We start from the raw sequence: 20,230 nt of genomic DNA, 5'->3' as shown, positions 1-20,230 counted from the left end.
AGATGACATGGACATCCAAAACTTTTTTGATAATGCTGTGAATGAAGCCCACTTACCAGCTGATGGAAAATACCAGCTACGGAAAGTTCTGGAAGCCAATCCACAAGTGTGTGCACTCAAACCAGGCCGTACTGATGTCCTTCAACATCATATTTACCTCACTCAGCAAGTGCCCATAAAGCAACGACCATATCGTATGTCTTCGACCAAACAAGCTGTTGTGGAACAACAATTGGAAGAGATGTTAAGTGCTGGCATTGTGGAACCTTCCCATTCAGGTTGGGCTTCGCCTGTTGTTTTAGTCCCTAAAAAAGATGGGAGTCTCCGGTTTTGTGTAGACTACCGTAAGGTAAATGCTATTACAGAAAGTGACGCATACCCACTACCAAACATCACAGAGATCTTGGAATCTCTCTCTGGAGCTTCTATTTTCTCCACTATTGATTTGAATAGCGGATACTGGCAGGTGACCATGGATCCTGAAAGTACAGCAAAAACAGCATTTATTACTCCATTTGGATTATTTCAGTTTAATGTTATGCCCTTTGGTTTGAAAAATGCTCCAGCCACCTTCCAAAGATTAATGGAAACTGTTTTAGGGGAACTACGTGGTCACAATTGCTTTGTGTATATAGATGATATTATTATCTATTCTCCTACTATTGAACAGCACTTCCTTGATATCCAGAGCGTTCTCAACAAGCTGCAAAATGCTGGTCTGACTATTAACCTTAAAAAAAGCAAATTCTGTCTGCAGGAATTAACATTCTTGGGCCATGTCGTGGGTATTCAAGGTATATCTGCTGATCCCAACAAAGTTGAAGCTATTCGCTCTTATCCAGTCCCAAGAAACCTTAAGGAGGTCCAGCGATTCCTTGGTTTAGCCGGATGGTACCATCGGTTTGTTCCACACTTCTCCCAGATCGCTGAACCCCTTAATGCCCTGAAGAAGAAAGGCAAAGCCTTCCAGTGGACGCCATGTTGTCAGCATGCTTTTGAACAGTTGAAAATAAGCTTGATGACCCCTCCCATCTTGGGACACCCAAATTTACAACACCCGTTCATTGTCTACACAGATGCTAGTGAAATGGGTCTAGGTGCGGTGTTGACCCAGAGGGACCAGGGGAAGGAGGAAGTCATAGCTTATGCTAGCAGAGCTTTGAATAAAGCTGAAATAAATTACTCCGCAACGGAAAAAGAATGTTTGGCAGTGGTTTGGGCTCTGGAGAAGTGGCAGCATTATCTTGAACACAAGTTGTTTACTGTTGTTACTGACCACTCTGCATTGCAGTGGGTGATGGGGTCCACCAAGACCTCCAGTCGTCTGATTAGATGGGCTTTGCGACTGCAGAGATTTGATTTCATTGTTGAATACCGGAAAGGAAAGTTAAACGTGGCCCCTGACGCACTCTCTCGAATCCCCATTGGTATCCATTGCAATCTGTATGCCGGCCGCAAGGAGTCAGAAGATCTTCCAATTTCTCTAGATAATATCTGGGAAGAACAGCATAAAGACTCAGTAATCATGAAAATATTGCAAACCATGGCACAAGGTGATCTCCACTTGAAAGAACAATATGAGGTACTCGAAGACAAGCTTTATCGTAAAGCTCACCTGGCTGACAACCAGCTGCATTATCGGGTGTGTGTTCCAGCTAGCCTGATTCCACAGATCCTTCAGCATTATCATGCCAGCCCCTTGAGCGGTCATGGAGGAATATTTAAGACCTATAAGAGAATTCAAGAAGTGGCTTTTTGGCCAGGAATGTGGAATGATGTTAAACAGTGGGTAAAAAGGTGCATAAAATGTCAACAACTCAAGAGTGACAACCAAAAACCTGCTGGAAAAATGCAGCATCCCACTGTCACTCACCCTAATGAAATGCTGGGTGTGGACATAATGGGGCCCTTACCGTGTAGTTCCAACCGAAATGAATATCTCTTGGTGTTCATTGATTACTTTACTCGTTGGGTTGAGATGTTCCCCATGAGAAATGCCATGGCAAAGACGGTTGCTGAAATCTTCAAGAAGGAAATTCTGACCAGGTGGGGTGTGCCTAATTTCTTGTTGTCTGATAGAGGTACGCAATTTGTGTCATCTGTTTTCAAGGAGCTCTGCGAAAAATGGAATGTAACACCTAAACTGACTACTGCGTACCATCCTCAGACCAACATGACTGAGAGAGCCAATCGCACCATTAAGTACATGATCGCCGCATACCTGGATGAAAAACACAACAAGTGGGATCAATATTTACCAGAGTTCAGATTTGCCATCAATTCAGCTGTACAAGAGACCATAGGAATGACCCCTGCTGAACTGCAATTGGGAAGAAGGCTACAGGGTCCAATGGACAAACTCCTCCAAGGTAGAAATCTTACTCCTGACATGGCAGCCTATGATGTTGTTCATTGTTTAACTCAGCTTAAATCAAAAGCTATGGAAAACAGCAAAAAAGCTCATGTTAGACAAACACGAAATTACAACAAGCATCGACGAGAAGTAACATTTAAAGAACAAGACCGTGTGTGGATCAGGAACTTTCCACAGTCTAGTGCAAAAGCTAAATTTACTGCTAAACTAGCCAGCAAATGGAGAGGTCCTTATCGTATAATAAAACCGCTGGGTCCACTCAATTATCGTGTGGCACTGGAGACTACTGGGGAGGATGTCCGCACAATTCATGTTTGCAATATGAAACCGTGTTACCCGACAGCTGAAGAATTAGAGTCCCAAAGCAAGGAAAAACTCCTAAAAATATTCCAAGACACCTCTGATGAAGAAGAGGAGTTTCAGGGATTTTAACCATGGGTTGTTTTTCCAGGGGAGGGGGAGTGTGACGGTTTTGGAATAAACCGCACTGTTGGTTGTAAGAGCTAATCAGGAGAAAGGTGTGAAGGATTATGAGCGGAAATGGAGGAATAAAAGAGGAAGTGGAAGGAGAAAAAAAGGAGGAAGAGATGGTGACGTGTTGAGTGGCAGTGAGAGGGCAGGCAGGCTGCCGAGTTGCGGGCGGTTTAACTTATCATGTACAGGCCAGTTTGTGGAAAAGGTACTACAGCACTGAAAGCGGAATGGTTTACCTGCTGAACGTGTTTGATCCGGTGTCTGACGCCGACTGCAGAGCGTGAGTAAGTCCACTCGCTGGCTTTCTGCCTTGGGTCTTCGATTTCGGCGGACAAAGAGGATTAATCGCTATCCTGGCGTATTGTCTCACCGATGTCCATAGAAGAGAGTGTTGATTCATAAAACTGCTGAGACTCAACTCAGTGCGTGATCGTTTGCTGAGCTCTTGCGTTTCTGACGCCGACTGCAGAGCGTGAGTAAGTCCACTCGCTGGCATTCTGCCTTGGGTCTTCGATTTCGGCGGACAAAGAGGATTAATCGCTATCCTGGCGTATTGTCTCACCGATGTCCATAGAAGAGAGTGTTGATTCATAAAACTGCTGAGACGCAACTCAGGTATTCATTACCAACGACGCACTTTAAAACTTCCAAAATCTTCCGCATCATTATTCACGTAATTCAAGAACACTCTCACACACACACACACACACACACTCACACACACACACTCACACACACACACACACACACACACATATTTTCCTATGCCTTCAAAGTTTTATTTATTTAGTTTTCTTTTTGGGGAAACATTTAAATATTTGATTCTGAACTGTTTTTGAATATTTTGATTGTCTGTTTGATTATTGAACTTTTGTCACTTTGCATTTTTGAGTAACAAACACTTTTTTTTTTTTTTTTCTTTCTTGACTAATCATTTCTGGTACTTGTTGCACCACAGGAGTGATTATGCATTTGACTCTCTGTAAAAATGTTTCGTCATCTTGATATTGCACATTACAATTTGATGAAATTGAATTTTTTTTTGTTGTGTGTGTTTCATTACATTGATATCTATGTGTGTGTAATGGTGGATTTAAGTCTGCCTGGCGCCCGAATTAGTGAAGATTAGTTTTGAGATTAATTTTTTAATTAATTTCCAATAGTTAGTGTAACCACCGTTACAAACGTATAATTGACAGTCAAAAACTGTAAACTGACCTTTCCAAAATTCTCTTTATTACATTTCACATTTTAAGATATTTTGTTTAAATAATCATGTTTTTAATAGTTTTTGTTATCAGTTCTGCACGTTTGGGTTTTATGTTCTTCTGTTGTTGAATGTTTATAGCATTATTAATTGTCATGTGAGCTAATATGATGCTGTTTTGTTTTGGATGAGTGATTATCTGCACTGTCTGTATACTAATATATACTTCAGCTTGTGGAAAAGCTTCTTATGATGACCTTAATTATTCTTCAAGTGCCTTTCTGTTTTATCTCCTGTATTATTATGGTGGCTGTCAGTATATGTTTGAATCAGAAAACACATTTTACTAGCAGTGTGCATTGTTGAACTTACTGGTTTAAAGGGAAATTTATTTGTTTTTGTTTTTACAAAATGATTCCTTTAAAACAGTATACACAGTACATAATAAACTATATCATAATTGACAGTGATTAAAAACATGACAGAAAATCTCTGCTACAGTTTTCTATTGGATATGTAGAAAGGAAATGTATTTCTATTAAAATAATTTCTATATAAATATGTAGGCAGTTATTGTACATACAGTCCATAGGAGCTTACTTATATTTCTGTGCTGTTGTTGTGAATCTAGTTTCATAAAAATAAATTTTAGACTCACTCATCTGTGGTCTGATGTCATCTCTCTGTTTTTTCACCCTCTTCATTCGTTCTTTTGCTCTCTCTTCTGCTTCTCTTTTTCTGTCTTTCATCTCCTGTAAAATCTTTCTGTCTATTTCAAAATGGCAGCCGTTGTTTTGTGCCACTGTCTCCTCAATCTTCTGCAGGAGCTCCTTGATCTGAGTGTCGTTGCTCCTGTTCTGATTGCTGAGAACATGATATCTGTTCCCACATTTGTCCAGAAGCCGCTGGAGATCCTGTCCTTCACTCTCAATGTACTGCTCTATAGATGTGTCTGACAGAGAGTCTCCACAAGTGAACAAAACTATAGTGTGACTCCAGACTCTCTCACCGAGAAGATCCAGATACCCCTGCAGTACTTTTCTATCAGTCTCTTTAAAACTAGTGTCCACACGCATGATCAGTAGTACAGCGTGTGGTCCTGGAGGACACAGAGACACACTGAACACAATCTCCTGTTTCAGTAACTCAGAGCTCTCCTCTACAGTGTAATTCCTCCACCATCCTGGAGCTTCAATGACAATGATGTGTCTGTCTGCTACTTCTCCATGTCTCCTCACACACTGAGCAGATCTCTTCAAGTCAAACTCCTCTCTGCTCAGGATGCTGTTTCCTGCTGAACTCTTACCAGCAGCTCTAGACCCCATTAACACAATCCTCAGCTCTGAGAGATGTTGAGCATCACCTGCAACAAATAAGGAACAAACACATTTAATCAACATGATATTGTACTGTGTATGTGTAAATATCTGCTCTATATAGCTTTCACAAAATCCTTAAGTAATAAATGAAGTAAGTAATCATGTACAGTAATTATCACAAACCCGTCAGGGTGATCTGGACCCTGATATGATGCTGAGCATTTCGTTTTTATTATAAATGATGTACATGAAGTAAGAGTAGATTTTAAGCATTAAGCATTAGTGTAGGAGGCTGCTGTTTGTTGGAGTTTGTTAAACAGAGTGAACCAGGGCCAGTGGTGGGGGGGGGGGGGGGTCTCTGAAATGTTTAGGTGGGTGTAATATTTAGAAAAGAAATGTCTTTTTAATTGTCCATTTTTTTGTATCTTTTTTTGTTTTTGTTTTTGTTTTTAAGTTATTGAGACTTTTTTAAAGGATACAATATGTACACCAGGGGTCTTCATTCTGCGAGTTAAGGCAAACCTGAATTTAATGTAAATACTCGGCCTAAAATTAATGTAATTTTAACCGTAAAATATTGCAAACATTTTACAGAGGGGGAAAAAACTTAAGTTAACAGTAATTACCCTTACTATGTACAAGGAAAAACTGTAAAAGATCTAACCAGACATCTCATGTAATTTTAACGTAAAATGCTGTCAATTGTACAGGTTTTAGAAGTAAAAACAGAACAAATAAACGTATAATTGACAGTCAAAAACTGTAAACTGACATTTCCAGAATTCCCTTCATTACATTTCACATTTCAAGATATTTTATTTTCATAATCATGTTTTTAATAGTTTTTGTTATCAGTTCTGCACGTTTGGGTTTTATGTTCTTCTGTTGTTGAATGTTTATAGCATTATTAATTGTCATGTGAGCTAATATGATGCTGTTTTGTTTTGCATGAGTGATTCTCTGCACAGTCTGTGTATTAGTATATACTTCAGCTTGTGGAAAAGCTTCTTATGATGAACTTCATTATTCTTCAAGTGCCTTTCTGTTTTATCTCCTGCATTATTATGGTGGCTGTCAGTATATGTTTGAATCAGAAAACACATTTTACTAGCAGTGTGCATTGTTGAACTTACTGGTTTAAAGGGAAATTAATTTATGTTTTTTGTTTGTTTGTTTGCTTTGTTTTTACAAAATGATTCCTTTAAAACAGTATACAAAGTACATAATAAACTATATCATAATTGACAGTGATTAGAAACATGACAGAAAATCTCTGCCACAGTTTTCTATTGGATATGTAGAAAGGAAATGTGTATTTCTATTAAAATAATTTCTATATAAATATGTAGGCAGTTATTGTACATACAGTCCATAGGAGCTTACTTATATTTCTGTGCTGTTGTTGTGAATCTAGTTTCATAAAAATACATTTTAGACTCACTCATCTGTGGTCTGATGTCATCTCTCTGTTTTTTCATCCTCTTCATTCGTTCTTTTGCTCTCTCTTCTGCTTCTCTTCTTCTTTCTTTCATCTCCTGTAAAATCTTTCTGTCTATTTCAAAATGGCAGCCGTTGTTTTGTGCCACTGTCTCCTCAATCTTCTCCAGCAGCTCCTTGATCTGAGTGTCGTTGCTCCTGTTCTTATTGTTGAGAACATGATATCTGTTTCCACATTTGTCCAGCAGCTGCTGGAGATCCTGTCCTTCACTCTCAATGAACTGCTCTATAGATGTGTCTGACAGAGAGTCTCCACCAGTGAACAGCACTATAGTGTGACTCCAGACTCTCTCACTGAGAAGATCCAGATGCCCCTGCACTGCTTTTCTCTCCGTCTCTTTGAATCCAGTGTCCACAGGTATGATCAGTAGTACAGCGTGTGGTCCTGGAGGACACAGAGACACACTGAACACAATCTCCTGTTTCAGTAACTCAGGGCTCTTCTCTACAGTGTAATGCCTCCTCCATCCTGGAGCTTCAATGACAGTGATGTGTCTGTCTGCTACTTCTCCATGTCTCCTCACACACTGAGCAGATCTCTTCAAGTCAAACTCCTCTCTGCTCAGGATGCTGTTTCCTGCTGAACTCTTACCAGCAGCTCTATACCCCATTAACACAATCCTCAGCTCCGAGAGATGTTGAGCATCACCTGCAACAAATAAGGAACAAACACATTTAATCAACATGATATTGTACTGAGTATGTGTAAATATCTGCTCTATATACATTTAAAGGTTTCATTGCATTTAGTCTAACAATTTTTCCTAACAAAATAGGAAATAATTTTAAATAGTTATAATGATAACAAGAATGCTTATGCATTATATGATTTCATTTATATTATTTATTAAACAAACCTATCTTCTTAGAGATCTCAGTTACAGCTATAACCAACTCCAGCACAGCGACGAGTGACACACAGTAACAAGTCTCTGTCAGTGAGTATATGGTTTAACAGGTATTTAATAAACATATTACTGAAATTGGATGTGGTGTCTCCAGGTTGATCGGATCACTCACACATCGACTGCAGCTCATATTGCTACCATGCTGAAAATCAAGTCTTCCTTCCTTAACTTTCGAGGACATCTTTGCTGATCAGCAGGTGTAATGTGGTTAAAGTTAAGGGTGGACTTCAGGAATACTGACACATAAGATCTCAGTGAGGCAGCATTCATTTATGACTTGAATAAACAAACTTTTATATTGTAATACAAACTGTAGTTTGAGGTGCAAATTCTATCTGCCACTCTTTCCCTATGTATTTCCCTACTATTTATTCAATGCAAAGAAATTTTATTTGCTCTTTACACTGAATGCAAATTCTCTCCTTTAAATCACTGTAATGTTAACTGTAAAATATTGTAAAAAAGCTACAGAAAAAAATATTAAAGTCAATCTCCTCTCTGCCCAGAATTGTGTTTTTTGTTTAACTCTTCCAAACCTTCCTGTACCCCATTAACACAATCCTCAGCTCTGAGAGATGTTAAGTTTCACCTGCAATAAATATAGAATAAAGCACAGTAATCATACTGTTTCCTGTGCATTTAATAATAAAAATAATGCTTTGATAAATCTATGCTATTTATAGGTGCCACTTTAAATCACTTTCATAAAGTGTTTGAACACAGTTGTGTGGCCGCAGTGTGTGAAAGTGTGTGAAACTAGAGCCATTACAATTTGCCTAAAGCCCCAATAGGTCAACAGAGGACGCCATCTCAACGGCACCTCACTCTGCCCTCAACCACCTGGACAGTCAAAACACGCATGTAAGAATGCTGTTCATTGATTCAAGTTCTGCATTTAACACTGTAATCCCCTCCAAGCTGATCTCCAAACTCAGCGGAATCAGCAAATCCATCTGCAACTGGATTCTAGATTTTCTGACTAACAGACCACAGTCTGTTAAGTTAGATAACCTCTCCTCCTCCATCATCACCCTGAACACCGGCATGCCACAGGGCTGCGTACTGAGCCCTCTTCTGTACTCCCTCTTCACCCATGACTGCATTCCTTTTTTTGGCTCCAACACCATAATCAAATTTGCAGATGACACCACGGTGGTAGGTCTGATCAAGGATGACGATGAGTCAGCCTACAGGGATGAGGTATGCCAAAAACATAACCTGTTTATTAGATCTTATGACTGGGTGAAAATGGTTTTAAAGACTCCAAAACCCACTTTTATGGAGATAGCTTCTATGTGCAGGTGCATCAGGATTTATATATATATATACAGTGACACATACCAATAAAATCAATGTATGAATGAACAGCACTCTACACGACTGAGGTGCACTCAAAAACAGAGTTTAAAATGATCTATGTAGGCTACAGAATTAGGCAGAATTCATTGCAACATATTATTGAACTGCGGGAGAGCGGGGTCAAAAGTAGCGTGGGACGAAAGTAACAAAGCGATTTTCTCAGAGCCTCTTACTGCATTTGCATTCCAGGCTATGACGGCATGTTCAACACGCAATCCTTGACGGAGCTGAGAAATATCATGTGATTTCCTCATCGTTTACCACAGTTAGGTCTGTAAAACTGTTTTCAAGTGCAAAAAGTAAATTATTGAAGCGGTAATTTATTCAGATTAGTTGTGTTGTGTTTCTTGTTTCATGTATCACACTAATTATCAATCTACAGGTCATTTAGTGCTTTAACACATCCTAAAGTTTGCATTTTCAGAGTTTTTCAGTATAAAAGTACATTGGGTTTAAATGTTAGGAGTTTCTGTCGAGACGAAAGTAACAATTGTTACTGTCCAGCTACAGTGACAAGAAGTATTTATTTTGTTCTGTGCATGCCCTTACGAAAGGAAAATATATTTACCAATATATTTCTTAAAATATATTGTGATATATTGTAATATATTATTTTCCCTTTTTATTTTCTATTATTTTATATATTTGAACACATTTAATAATATATTGATGATACATATATTATATAATTTATTGCAAAATATACAAATTATTGCCGCTTTCAATATATTGCAATATATTGGAAAAATATATATATAAGAATATAAGCCTAATATATTACATGATATTTGGCAATATACTGCAATATATTTTTGTTTCATAAGGGTGCTATTCTGTGAATATCTGTGTCTTGCATCATTTATTAAAATGTTTATGCCATATTATAACAAAATATCATGTCAAAAGTGAGGGTCAGATAGACTGACAGAGGTCTGGTTTTATCCAGAGGTTTATGAGAGGGCTTTTCTGGACATAGAGGAACATAGGCAGCAGCTACGTCGCATTTACCTTTGTTGTGTTTAGGTTTTATCCATACCTTAGCTTTTACACATCCACCTATTTGCAGTGAAACATTTGATGAAACTTAAAATGAAAATATGAAAATGTCATTTAATAATTTTTAGCAAAAATAAAGGACACAATATTTTGCAGTTACATATTAACAAGGTCGGAATCAGGTATACTTAAAAAAAAATAAAGGTAACAGAAAAAAATCTAGCTTATATTGTTGTGTTACTTTCGTCCCAACAGAAGGGGTTGAAAGTAGGCTAACAATGTGCAACTTATGTTCAAAGTGAAATTATACTGTAGTCTTTCTACATTTCTATAAAATACCTCCTGGTATTGATAGACCACACTTCTGAGTTACTGACCACAGCAGAAACATATCTCTGTCTACAACATTATCTTTTCAAATTGTTTGAAATGTTTTTCTGAAAAATGGATACTTTCTGCCCCTCCTCTCCTATAGGCTAAATAAACCCTGCACAATGGGTAATACATTTACTAATGTTTAAATAAATGTTAAAAATCTAACATTTTAAACTATTTTTAAATCAATTAAACTAATTAATAAAATGTTTTACATAATACTTTAATTTAAGCTTATTCCACAAACACGGAGGGCTGTTCTGTCGATTTGTCCTACCGTCAGATTTTCCTATCTCCCACTAAAACAGTGGGTAGTACAATTCGACAACGAAAAATGCTACTGTAACGTTATGGTTTATTAACGTCTACACCTACCACAACCTAAACCTACCCTTACAGTACTGCAAATACAGTAATTTTGAGTTATATTCACGGCTGTAGCTAGAACGGATACAGCTACAGGAAACCAACAATAAATATTATTTTCTACCAATTAGATTGCGTTTTTATTAAAGTCTACACCTACCCTTACAGTTACAGTAATGCAGATAAATTAAATATAGTTTTTAGCATGAGAAAAAGGACGCTATATTGATGAGCGCATGCGCAGTAAACCCGGATAGGAAAATCTGACGTGTAGGATAAAATGTCAGGACAAGGGCCATTGTAAGTCCGCAAAACCGAAAGTGCGTATGAAGTGTTCCATTTTAGAACGAGTAATGTAGGTCAAGTCTATTAGCGAACCCATTTGTAATTCAACTTTGTAAATACTAAAAGTAACACACACATCTTTTTTGTGTGTTAGCATTTACAAAGATCTACGACTGATTTAATAATGTGTATTTTGCACTACGTAATTAACGCCCCTATAAGAAAAAAAAATATTTATTGTTTTTATTATAAAAAAAAGTCGATTAATATTTTACAAAAGAATAAATGCTTACCGAAGTCGATCTTTGTTGCCATTATCCCAGTCGCAGTTTGAGGAAAAGTAGTTCCGCCAGCTTTTAACTTTCGCTTTGCTTTCAATGCGTACAGGTGTTTCAGACGCGCGAGGGGCGGGTCAAGGTGGAGCTCAATGTTGTGTTACTTTAGGCAAACAAGATAGGATGTTATTCTTTAAAGTGACAGACAGTAGACTAACGATTCGAATGATTTCTTGCGGCAACTCTAAACTTCCATCTTAATACTCATAATGAGGAGACATCATACAAGAAACCTAATGGAATTTATTCTAGTATTTCCTGCTAAAGCTATTTTCACCTTTAAAATGCATCTCATCACTCTACACCACTATCTAGAAACAATGTGAATGAACATTTTGGTTTGGTTCTTTGGCACTTTGGTTCACACAGAAACAGATCATTATATGATTACAGTGTTTATTATGGATTAATTGATTTTGACCCTGCAGCTCTTATCTGGTTTCACACACTCAGATAAAAAAAAAAAAAAGGGGGCGGTACCTTTTCAAAATCTACACGAGCAGTGTTAATATTGAGCTAATCCAGACATCACTTGTTAACACAGCAGTAGTGACCTTCCAGTTATTTTAGTTAGGTTTCTATATTTAAAATACATTACATTCTTTATCTAACATTTTATTTATTGTATATATTAATTATAATTTATAGAATCAGTTCAAATGAAATTTGTTCATATTTCTGGCACTAAGCACTATGGATTAAAAACGTAACTTCATGAGTAATAAAATATCCATACAAGACATTCTTGTTATGAGTCAACACTGAGCTTCCACAATAAATTATAATTTTCACAATTTGTTGAGGAAATTTCATAACGAAAAGTAACTTTTATTTGCCAGTTTAAGTTCCAGTACTTGTAGTGACTCTACTGGCCAACATTGCTGAAAACAGTCTCTCACGCATAATCTCTGTCACACAACTCAATAAGCAATGAGAATAGGGAAATATTAGTTTGGAATTGATTCTTGGATTCCAAAATTTCTGGAAGGAGAGGATTTGGTGGTTGATTATATTTTTTAAAAAAAAACAAAAAAAAAACATGAAAATTGCTGCCAACTGTTATTTAACTTCCATTAAAAGATTCAAGTAGTTAGGATACTTCTCACCAATCAATACATTGAGGATAAACCGTAAGTAAATCACTAGTCAGCAGTCAGCTATGAGTGAAAATGCAATTATTTTAGAAAAAACAAATGCTCACCAAAGTCCATTTTTCTGACTTTCACAGTACATTTAGTTCCACCAAGAGTCAAGAAATCTTTACTTTGTTTACTTCTAACATATAAACCAATCTCTCCATCACTTGAAGTTAAAGTAAATTGAAAATGACTGGATACATTTGTTTCTAAAGCTGATGTTCAAGATTATGTTAGCTCTACGAAACATAAGATACAATTGACCTAAAACTACAGTATCTCCTTAGTAAATAATTAACTTACTGAACTTGATCAAATAGACTCTTTATACACTTTGGACCAAAGACTGCAGGGTCTCATTTAGAAATAAAAAACCAAGGACGTATATGTGTAAATATAATTTTACAGAAAAAAATTTACAAGAACATATCTATTTACAGACAGTTCTTTAAGAACTGTAAGTGAACAGATGTTATTTCATTATTTAATCTACAAAGTACTTATACTGTTACAAAAAAACAAATGTTTAAGATGCAAAGGTCATAGTACAACATGGCCACTTCCTGAATATATTAAATTACATAATTTTTTAGATTAAAACTATTAAAACTGAAGAAAGAAATACATATTTAAAAAAACAATATTAATAAATGATATATTTACAGAAACATGTTGACCAAGAGAAAACATTATCGTCTACAGCCGCGAGAGGGCGCTCTATGCTGCTCAATGTAGGCTACAGGAGAACTGAGCAGCATAGAGCGCCCTCTCGCGGCTGTAGACGGTAATGTTTTTTATCTTGGGTCATTTCTCTTGGTTCATGTCAAATTCATTTTGATAAAGAAATCGCACCTGACTATAAGTCGCAGGACCAGCCAAACTATGAAAGAAAGTGCAACTTATAGTCCAGAAAATACAGTCAATTCCTAAGCAATAGTCACTTAAATTTGTCTTTAAGCTAACAGAGTGTGTTAAAGATTGCATGACCAATAATTTTCTCCTATTAAATTTGGATAAGACAGAATTATTAATTTTTGGACCAAAAAACAGAACACAGAATCTAGACGGATGCACTGTTACTTCTTCTACAGTCATAAATCTGGTGTTGTATTATACAGCAACTTGTCTTTTGAAAACCATATTTCCCATGTTACAAAAACTGCATTCTTTCATCTTAGAAACATTGCCAAGCTACGAAACATGTTATCTGTTTCTGATGCAGAAAATCTAGTTTATACATTCATGACCTGTAGACTGGACTATTGTAATGCACTAGGTGGTTTTCCTGCATCTTTAACAAACAAGCTACAGGTAGTCCAAAATGCATACACCAGGTCAAGAAAATATGATCATATTACCCCAATTTTACTGGCTACCTATTCAATTCCGTATCAGTTACAAATTATCATTACTTACCTTTAAGGCCCTAAATGGTTTAGCTCCTGCGTACTCAACTAGCCTTCTACCACGCTACAACCATCACGCACCCTAAGATCACAAAACGCTGGACTTTTGGTAGTTCCTAGAATAGCAAAGTCCACTAAAGGAGATAGAGCTTTTTCACATTTGGCTCCCAAGCTCTGGAATAGCCTTCCTGATAATGTTTGGGGTTCAGACACACTCTCTCTGTTTAAATCTAGATTAAAAACACATCTCTTTCACCAAGCATCTCATAAATTGTGAGTGTAGTTGCATCTGATCAAATGTACATTCTTATTCTTTAACTTGGGTTAAATTAATTGAGTCTGACCTCGAGTGCCCGTTCAACTTCAACCAGCCACACACAACTCTGCATCGTCAGCCAACGCCCAACCACGGGCTTCCCAAGATGTCACTTCAGCGACTACACAACTTCCAGCCAATCAGCAACCTCAGGAAACCTTTACACATGCAATGTACCTCCAGACTGATCTATACTGGTGTATCTAATATAATTTTAACCTCATTGAGGAACTCAATGCGAGGGTTATTTAAGTGATTGATGGCTGTTCATGTCTATGCAATTTCACGTATTGCTGTAAACTTGGGATTTCACATTTTCGTTCTCTTAAACTCATTCTTCCCTAACTTTCTATCTTCCTACAACTTGTGTGAATGTGTGAGTGCGTGTGCTTATGTGTTAGATTAGTTTATATGTCTTAGATTTATCTAATAAAGCCTTATTAATATTGAAAAGAGAAGTATCTTTGGATATTAATATCCAGCGCAGATTTGATGTTAAATGGCTCGTTCAGTGTACCGCAGGACGTCTCAGTGATCAGCCGTGAAACAGTGATTCTGTTCAAATTCCGTGGGGCGGGGCCGAGGGCCGTGGGAACGGGCGAGGTGGAGTGATTGGAGCCCCTCCTCGCTCCGTTCCCACGGCCCTCGGCCCCGCCCCACTCATCACAGATTCCCTTTGAGCTAAATTGACCTGTTTCCTTTACAGAACTAACAAATATTGCTACAAGTGTGATTGCACAATATAATAATTGCTGTTAATAATGTTCATCGTCTGGTTGACTACATCTTGTATTAATTTTTTTCAGAAAATTCCTGTCATATGTGCACAAACAGAGTCACCACTGATAAGCTACTACTAAATATTGTAGAAAAGTAATTTTCTGTAAAGTTGCTTTGCTATGGCTTGTATCGTAAAAAGGGCTATACAAATAAACTTGAACTTAAGTCTAAATGTCACAGTTTTTTGATACATTTCAGTTTAAACAAAAAATCTTCTATTTATAATTCAAGATTGACAAATGTTTAAATTAAATGCATTGTTATATTTACAGAAATAATTAAGAAACCAACGTCCTGCAAAACATCAAGACCAACAATATTCATAAAATACATTTTACTTTGACCATTTGTTTTTTTCAGTATGCAATATCGCGTTAATAATTGCAGATGATTCACATGTAATATTGTGTCAGTGTAAGTGTTTTTATTAATGCCATTAATGGTTTTGTTAGAACAGTACATAGCACTAGTCAACTAAATGAATGTAACATGGCAAAGATGAATGCAGTTTTTGAATTTGAATGTAAGGGAAGTGTAATTTAGGAATATCTGTGGTCTAATGAGATATTGTATTTCATGTTCTTGTTCATGATAAAATTTTATTTTATTGCTGTAATTTATAGCATTGACAAATAAAAGAGTCAATTAAAATCAGGTTCATATGTGTGTGTGTGTTTGTGTGTGTGTCTTACCGTCTCTGCAGGCTTCAGCACACTCCTCTGCATTGGTCACCAGCTGCTCTGTGTTCTGTACGATGGAAGGTAAACGTGCATACCAGCTCCTCACCACGTCCTGCACACAGTGATCCAGTGAAAACACAGCACAGTGTTCATGAAGTCTGACCGTCTCCATCAGCCGCTCGTACCTGCAGCAGGTTCCGTTCTAAATGCGTCTTTCCAGTGTAAACCACAAGAAGTTGGTGCTGAAGGACAGACAGGAAGTCTGGAGTCAGAGAGAGCTGTTCTACTTCCACTCTCAGCGGTAACTGAGCTGCAGATAGAGCCAGTTTCACAAACAGCCCACCAACCTGGTCCTGCCATCCTCCACCTAAGACACAGCAACAAATAAGAAACTCCCTTCAAATCCAGTTTGTTAAAAAACATTATGTGCTTGGTAGAGTTTACAGGCTAGTGAAACTCTATATTCCTCTAGAAGGGAAGCAATTTAGCCCATTATGAGAATGACAGCATCTCTCATACCGGTGGTAAGTATCTGCTCCAGGTAAAGAACATCATGAGTGAGAGAGATTGTGCTGAAGCTTCGTCCCGTGCATCTGTACACTGCTGCAAGAGTTGCACCTGCCAGAATACTGCTGGTGCCTGGAAATAAATACACACATGTACACTTTAATTACATTTGATTTTAATATTGAATGTAAAAAATATATTTATCTGTGTTATTAACATGCTTAAACTTTTATCGAATTATTCATCTAACATAACTGATGTATTTGAATTCCATAGCATATCCAAAACCTCAGAACAACTTGATGATGTAACAGAAACTGGACTCTCGCTATTCTAGCATTTTAAATACAGTTGCTCCTTTACGCTTAAGCAAGGTTAAGGAAAACAGCTGGAGGAAAAGAAAACTAGAGGTATTTCATATTGTTTGGTGGGAAAGTAATCTATCCTACAGAAAAGTATTAAAAATGGTTAGATCTGATTACTTTTAGTCTCTTTTAGAAGAAAAACAAACATAACCCCAGGTATTTATTCAACACAGTGGCTAAATTAACAAAAAATAAAGCATTAACAAGTGTTGACATTTCCCAACATCAAAGCAGTAATGACTTTATGAACTCCTTTACTTCTAAGATCGATACTATTAGAGATATAATTGTAAACATTCAGCCGTCAGCTACAGTATCGCATCAGACAGTGCACTATAGACCCCCTGAGGAACAGTTCCACTCATTCTCTAATATAGGAGAGGAAGAATTGTATAAACTTGTTAAATCATCTAAACCAACAACATGTATTTTAGACCCTATTCCATCTAAGCTAATAAAAGAGGTGCTTCCAGATGTTATAGATACTCTTCTGACTATTATTAATTTTAATTATTAATTCCTCATTGTCATTGTCATCAAAAAACACAACTTGACCCCAAAGAACTAGTTAATTACAGAACGATCTCGAATCTCCATTTTTTATGTCCAAAATACTAGAAAAGGTAGTATCCACAAAATTATATTACTTCTTAGAGAAAAATGGTATCTCTGAGGATTTCCAGTCAAAATTTAGACCATATCATATTACGGAGACTGCTCTCCAAATTACCTGCTCTTATCATCTGACCGTGGTTGTATCTCTGTATTAGTGCTATTGCACTCATAGATGTTTCTGTTGGTCGCTGCAGGCTCAGGTGGCATTCTCTATTTTAAAGAGTCGCTTTATTTTGGCTCCCATTCTTGTAACTCCCGATCTGTTTCATCAGTTCGTTGTGGAGCAGGGACAATTTTGTCACAGAGGTCACCTTCGGATGACAGAGCACATCCCTGTGCATTTTTTTCTCATCGTTTAACCCCCTCGGAACAGAATTACGACATCGGGAATAGGGAGTTACTGGCTGTTAAGTTAGCGCTGGAGGAGTGGCATCACTGGTTAGAGGGCGCGGAGGTCCCTTTTTTAGTTTGGACCGATCATAAGAACTTAGAATATATCCGCACCGCTAAACGACTGAATTCCTGAAAGGCTTGCTGGGCACTATTTTTCGGTTCAATTTTAACATCTCCTACCTTCCTGGGTCCAAGAATGGTAAGCCTGACCCACTTTCGCGGATCTTTGAGGCTGAACCAAGATCCATCCTTCCGGTGACCATTCTGCCCCCCGATCGGGTAGTAGCGATGGTCACCTGGGGCGTGGAGTCCAGAGTCTGCTCGCTCTGCGCAACGTCACAGTTCCCGCGGGTTGTCCCGCTGTTGTTCATGCCAGAATCGGTCCGAACTAACATCCTACAGTGGGGTCACTTGTCCGTACTAGCTTGCCACCCAGGAGTGACTCGTACCTGTAGTTTAATCAAGCAGCACTTCTGGTGGCCTTCCATGGCGCAGGACGCTCGTCAGTTCGTGTCAGCATGTCCTGTTTTTGCTGCGGGTAAGGGCTCCAGTCGACTCCCAGCAGGATTACTCCAGCTGCTGCCTGTCCCTTTGAGACCCTGGTCACACATAGCTATGGACTTCTTCACAGGCCTACCTCCGTCTAGCGGCAACACGGTAGTCCTTACTGTGGTGGACAGGTTCTCAAAGGCCGCACATTTTATTCCCCTCCCCAAATTGCCCTCAGCGAGGGAGACAGCGACTATTGTCCTGGATCACGTTTTCCGTATTCATAGCCTCCCGGTGAACATGGTTTCCGCGAGGGGTCCCCAATTTGTGTCTAAGTTTTGGACAGAGTTCTGTCGACGGCTGGGGGCGACTGGGAGTCTTTCCTCCGGGTATCACCCGCAGACAAATGGTCAGGCTGAGCATGCTAAACAGGATCTGGTGAGAGTCTTGCGTTGTGTGGCATCCGCAGAACCGTCATCTTGGAGTTCCAGATTAACTATGGTGGAGTATGCTCATAACTCCCTCCTGGTCTCATCTACGGGTTTGTCTCCTTTCCAGTTGCTACCAGCCACCCTTATTCCCCTCCGAAGAATCTGATGCCGTTGTTCCATCTGCGCACTCGTTTATTCAGAGATGCCTCCATATGTGGAGGGTCGCCAGAGAAGCCCTCACTCAGACTGGTGACAGGAACAAGGCTTCAGCGGATTGTCACCATGCTAAGCCCCCACTTAACGTGTGCGGTCAGAAGGTCTGGTTGTCCTCCAAGGACATTCCTCTCAAACTCCCCTCACATAAACTGGAAACCCAAATTTATTAGACCGTTTGCCATCTCTAAGGTGCTCAGTCCGGTGTCTGTTCAACTCAATTTAACCCCCCAGTTTAAGAATATCCAGCCGGTGTTTCATGTCTCCAAGATAAAGCCCGTCATTTGCCACCTCACCTGTCGCTTGTTCCCATTTTCCCTTATTTTCCCTGCTGTGTCTGTCCCTTATTGTCAGTAGATTTCATGTTGTCTTTGTGACTGTACTGCATGTCTGTTTCCTTACCTGTTTTCTGCTGCTGTGCTCAGGACGTCTAGACGAGGAGTCTTTCGTTGGCCACGTCTCGTTTTTCCACGTCCTGTTGGGCATTGCACCAGAGGTGGTCTCCACAGCCTGTGTCCGCAGGTGACTGTACCGATGGCTCTGGAGTTGTTACACTTGGTTTTGGCTCGTGTGTGTGTCATCACACATTCGATTATTTTGGGATTTACGGTTATACCAAATAAACTTATACCAAATAAACTTATCCTCCGCGTCTGAGTCCTCTCTCTTCACAATCTGACAAATACTAGTCTGTTTTTTCTTTTATTCCAAGGTCACCGTAGCCTACAGATCCAGTCTGTATCCAGATCAGAGGGTCACTGCAGTCACCCGGAACCAGTACGTATCCAGCCCAGATGGTGGATCAGCACAGAGAATGGACCTCTACAGTCCTGAAAGACAAAGGGGACCAGGACAACTAGATGAGCCACAGATATAGATCCCCTGTAAAGACGTTTTCTCAGACGTCCACTGGGACAAGACCACAGGAAACAGATGATTCTTCTGCACAATCTGACTTTGCTTTAGCCTGGAATTGAACTGCTGGTTTCATCTGGTCAAAGGAGAACTGGCCCCCTAACTGAACCTGGTTTCTCCCAAGGTTTTTTCTCCATTCAGTCACCGATGGAGTTTTGGTTCCTTGCTGCTGTCGTCTCTGGCTTGCTTAGTTGGGGACATTTCATTTACAGCGATATCTTTCACTTGATTACAAATGATTGCACAGATACTATTTACTTGATTTGATTTCAAATATGAAATTTACACGTGAACCATTCATACGTGATTTTAAATATGAAATTTATTCGCAAACTTAGTGAACAGTTTTGGAGAATTTGATGTTTCCTCATTCAAAGAGACAGGAGTTGCACTTGGATGCCCAAGAGGTGTTTTAAAGATGGCGGCCGAGTGACATAACTTGTCTTAAAAGGATTTTGTGTTTAGTTACTTCGATTTAACCTTGTAACT

The 20,230-nt window shown here is 38.6% G+C and overlaps 1 protein-coding gene across 12 annotated transcripts in view; it reads right to left on the bottom strand.

The window, feature by feature from the left end:
* The window catches only part of LOC127947454 (uncharacterized), a 73,787-nt gene that overhangs the window by 13,078 nt on the left and 40,479 nt on the right, over positions 1-20,230 (bottom strand). For 8 of the 12 annotated variants that reach the window (XM_052544578.1, XM_052544576.1, XM_052544586.1 and 5 more), the window contains one exon: positions 4,714-5,418. The exons of 1 other annotated variant lie outside the window; for it this stretch is intronic. In XM_052544578.1, coding sequence (XP_052400538.1) covers positions 4,714-5,418 — 705 coding nt within the window. Of the gene's footprint in view, positions 1-4,713; positions 5,419-6,815; positions 7,521-20,230 lie in introns of all 12 variants that reach the window. 3 more of the 12 variants (XM_052544577.1, XM_052544583.1, XM_052544584.1) reach the window with 2 other exon arrangements.

Source organism: Carassius gibelio, chromosome A25 (assembly GCF_023724105.1).
Source record: "Carassius gibelio isolate Cgi1373 ecotype wild population from Czech Republic chromosome A25, carGib1.2-hapl.c, whole genome shotgun sequence".
Classification (NCBI taxonomy): domain Eukaryota; kingdom Metazoa; phylum Chordata; class Actinopteri; order Cypriniformes; family Cyprinidae; genus Carassius; species Carassius gibelio.
Note: the sequence above shows the minus strand (reverse complement) of the source record. Positions and strands in the feature narration are given on the sequence as shown.